Raw genomic sequence first — 4,238 nt, forward strand, 5'->3', positions numbered from 1 at the left:
TATATGTTTATGATGTATGCATAATGAATGAACCTATACAGGAATGAATAATTTTGTTTTTCTTGGTAAATATTTATCTCTTTAGTTTTTTACAGCTGTTTAAATTTTTTTACAGCTTTCTCTTTGTATTTTTTACTGTATGTAAATTTTACTCTGTACATGTTCTATTTCTATTTTTATTATCTGTTTTTACCCTTTTGTTTTTATGACCTGTAATGTGTATATTTTACCCTTTTTCATATGTGTATTGTAATCTGTGACAGGCAAAGCAAGTTTCAAGCCATTTTATGAGTTTGACCAATAAATTGAATTGAATCGATTTGAATGAATGTTTGGAATAAGTCTTGGACTAATAGTGGGTCATCCTTCGTGTGGTTCACACCAAATTACTCCTATCCTATCCTATATGTTCACTCAGGAAAAAAATATAACCTTTTAATAAAAATTCCTCAGCATCATGTGCAGTGATTTGTGAGTGCAAAAAACAGGGTGTGACTTCATAAAATTGAAAGCCATATTTTCCATTTTAATTGTTCAACTGAAACTTTGGGGTTCATCTTCCAACATTGGTTACATGTTTAGTAAACTCTGAGATGGTCTACAGTGATCCCACGTTTAGTTTTACATAGAATGGCATACAGTATGTGCAAATATTACATAATAGAAAAATGTTGTTTCATAGCAAATGTGGACTGAATTTTTAAAACATTTTATGCATTCATTAATACATTTCTATGCTGTTTCATTTTATAGAACCCCCGAAAGTAATTGTAACTGAACACCGAGTTCGTAAAGTAGCCTGTGAAAATGTTGCCGGACAGTCACCTCCAAACCAGTATTCCTGGTTCAGGAACGATGAAATTCTTGACACGTCCGATGGAAACAAGTTTGTTGTAAAGGGAAATTTGTTGCTTATATTTAACCCAGATATTGAGGATGAAGGTGTTTATACATGCAGAGCAGAATGGAATGCCAATAAAGAACACAACTTTGATGTTATGAAGATGAGTTCCAACGATGTAGAGATTTTCTACAAAGAACAGCGTAAGGAAATAATATACAATTAATTACTTTGAATTACAGTAATTAGGACTTAATCAACCAGAATGGTCAATTTAATCATTTTTTTTTTGTTTCTGTGTTGCATTTATTTTTCCACACAACATACATAAATAACTTAACAAAAACAAAGAAGTAAATAAGAATAATATTATATTACTAAAAGGAAGTGTGTGGAAGGAGGTCAAACTTTTAGCCATGGTCACCAGTTAAAATTATATATAAAAAGTCAAAGGAATTATATACTCTATTTTAAAAGTAAAAAAAAATACATCACTAAAAATAATATGAATTAAAAATAATAATTAAGTAGTAAAAGTATTTAGCTAGTGGAAATACTTCAAACAGGTGACGTTCAGTGCTATTATTTATATTTTCAAATTTCGGTCATTTTATATTTTTAATTACTATAGATTTTTATGTTCTGTGGGGTACTGTGAAATGCGGTTTGAGCAGCGATTACAAATTGGGCTATTGAAAAAATCGCTGTGCATTTCGCTTGTGTTCATGGGCAAGGCACTTTATCTATGGCTGTCTTCACCCAACAGTATAAGTCGTGCCTGGTAGGCTCCAATATCAATGTATTGTTTACTAGCTGCAAAGTTGGGTAATCTAACGACAGAGGGGTGGGGAATATGGACAATGTAATGTCCGTGGAAGCCATATGTCAGCAGCGGCATATCTATTAGGTAAGCTTGGTGCACATTCCCCCCCCCCCCTACAACCACTATTAAGCTTGTGACTCACAGTCTGCCACCCACCCACTGGAAATGTTTGAAGCAAAAAGTTACACTCAATTTAATTGTTAATAAGAACAATCACCTTATATTGCCTTATTTTGAGAGAAAGCGCTCCCTCAATTAATCATCGAGGCCCATCCCCCACTTCACCTTCTCTTCCCATTAGCCCTCCCCCCACATTTCAACAATCACTTAATTTGATTAACCTTTTACCTTTAGATGGAGAGGGTACCAGTGACTATATAACAAAGAGGAGAGACTTTATCACCAAAGAACAACGTAAGTGTCCAGATCATAATATTTTGTTTATTTTTTAGAAAAACATTCATTGGATGCAGGGTTCCCGGAACGCCGCCCTGAGATGTCAGTGGGAGCTGTAATTTGTATGGCAAGGAGATTCTGCTACCCTTAATTCGTATTAGGGGAATTTACGCCCACAAACCTTGTAGTTATTAATATTTTGGTTATAATTGAAAATTTTTATTTTTTGGTGACGTCATCACACTCACAATATAGTTTGCATGCATACGTCATAAGCTAGATTACGTCACCTTTTCCTAGTAAGGCAAACTTTCCTGGCGTGCTTTTTTCATTGATAAACAAACACCACTGCTTTGCACATGGATGCCTTGCCTAGCTAGGGCTACAAGAGCCGCATTGTTAGCATTGTATAATACTTAAACAAGGTACGTCTGCAACTGAATTATTTTTAGTTATTTTTTTATCTTATTTTAATTTATTTCTTTTGAAAGTGTACTTTCTATCACATATAATTGCACTGTCTACTTAGGCCTAGGCCTAGGCCTAGTCTTATTATGCCTCATCGTCCCCCGCTACACAGTACATCAGTAGGCTAGCGCCCCCCCCCCACGCTCAGTACAGACGTTTGCTAGGCTACAGAACGTGATTGCATCTTCCTTCCCATGTGTTCATGTAACATTTGCATATTGTTAGCTAACCAGTTGTGTGTATTCGTTTGTGAAAACCCCCTTGTTCCGTCACCTCTGGGTTTTGTAACTGTGTGTCAGGATCAGGAATCTTTACTTTAATCATGAATAAACTCTCATGCTCGTAGGCTTCTTCAACTTGTTAGGTAGAGGGGCATGGAAATACTTCCTCCTCCAGTGGTAAACAATAATGAATGACTCAGATGTGCTGCTCCGGGCATTTCCAGATTTCGGTATTGATTTCTCTCTCATCAGCCAAACCTTTTTTACTGATTATAAAAATGTATGTTGGATACCGTAAATTCTTGAAGAAGCGGCGTGGCGCTTATAAAATTTGTTGAGGCTTCAGTGCGGCGCTTATTCAAGAGCGGCGCTTTTAAAAGAATATTGTCATAGAGCTTTCCATGCTACCTATTTTACATATTCCCGTAGTTCTCTTTGGTACAAGAGCGGTGCTTATTCAAGCATTTACAGTACACAGAGGTTTGGGTCAGATAAGGAATGGTTTTTTGGGAAGAATCTTGCAGTTTTGTGGCAGAATCCAATTCAGATTTGAATGTATTTATTTCCACACAAAATATGCAACTTGGCAATGAACAACAATTATAAGAGGAGTTTGGATTGTATAGTGTATGTGGATCCAGGGGTTTCAGTAGATGTTTGAAGCAATTTAACAATAAGTACAATAATATGAAATTCAATTCAATTCAAATATTCTTCAATTCAAAAATTCTTTATTTATCCCACGTGGGGCATTTTCAAACAGGACTGAATAACAGTAAACAGCAGCATAAAAGACCCATATAAAACATAATTCAACAAAGCTATTTCTATCTACTTTTATCTAATAGCCTTATATCAGTTGTGACAAAAGAATTTAACTTCCGTTTTAGTCCTACACACATGACTCCGATATCGCAGACCATGCTAGGAGTTCAAACTCATAAAAAAGAGCATGTTCTCTTGTTTCTAAAATTTGTTTACATTTTCCTAAAATTTGTTTGTCACAGAAGGACGAGAGACTGCGTAATGGACTTCCTATTATTTTCAAGCATGAATTTAATATTTTTCGTAGAAAAGATCTATCTTTAAGGTTTAAATTATAATACCAACATATAAAAAAAAAGTTAAGACTTTTTCCACAAATGAATTATAAAACATTTTTAAAATAGACTTATTTACTTTAAATTCATTTAACTTCCTAAAGTATATACGGTCTCTGGGGGTTCCGGCCTGTTGCCCCCCGGGCCCGTTGCCACCCGGCCTTTTGCCACCCTAGGCCTGTTGCCACCCGGCCTTTAGCCACCCGGCCTTTAGCCAACCAGCCTTTAGCCACCCGGACTTTAGCCACCCGGCCTTTTACCACCTGGCCTTTTGCCACCCAGCCCGTTGCCACCCGGCCCGTTGCCACCCTAGGCCAGTTGCCACCAAGGCCTGTTCTGGGGGGCAAAAGGCCGATGGGAGCGCAGCCGGGTGGCAACGGGCCTAGGTG

General features: G+C 36.8%; 1 protein-coding gene across 1 annotated transcript in view; it reads left to right on the top strand.

Moving 5' to 3' along the window:
* Nucleotides 1-753: 753 nt before the first annotated feature.
* Nucleotides 754-4,238, top strand: part of LOC117114247 — a gene marked incomplete at its 5' end in the record, with an annotated part of 10,968 nt that continues 7,483 nt past the window's right edge. The window contains 2 exons of the mRNA XM_033257852.1: nt 754-1,044; nt 2,019-2,078. Coding sequence (XP_033113743.1) covers nt 754-1,044; nt 2,019-2,078 — 351 coding nt within the window. The remainder of the gene's footprint in view (nt 1,045-2,018; nt 2,079-4,238) is intronic.

This window comes from Anneissia japonica, unplaced genomic scaffold, assembly GCF_011630105.1.
Source record: "Anneissia japonica isolate Jap-2015-1 unplaced genomic scaffold, ASM1163010v1 scaffold284686_len11773_cov99, whole genome shotgun sequence".
NCBI classification, from domain to species: domain Eukaryota; kingdom Metazoa; phylum Echinodermata; class Crinoidea; order Comatulida; family Comatulidae; genus Anneissia; species Anneissia japonica.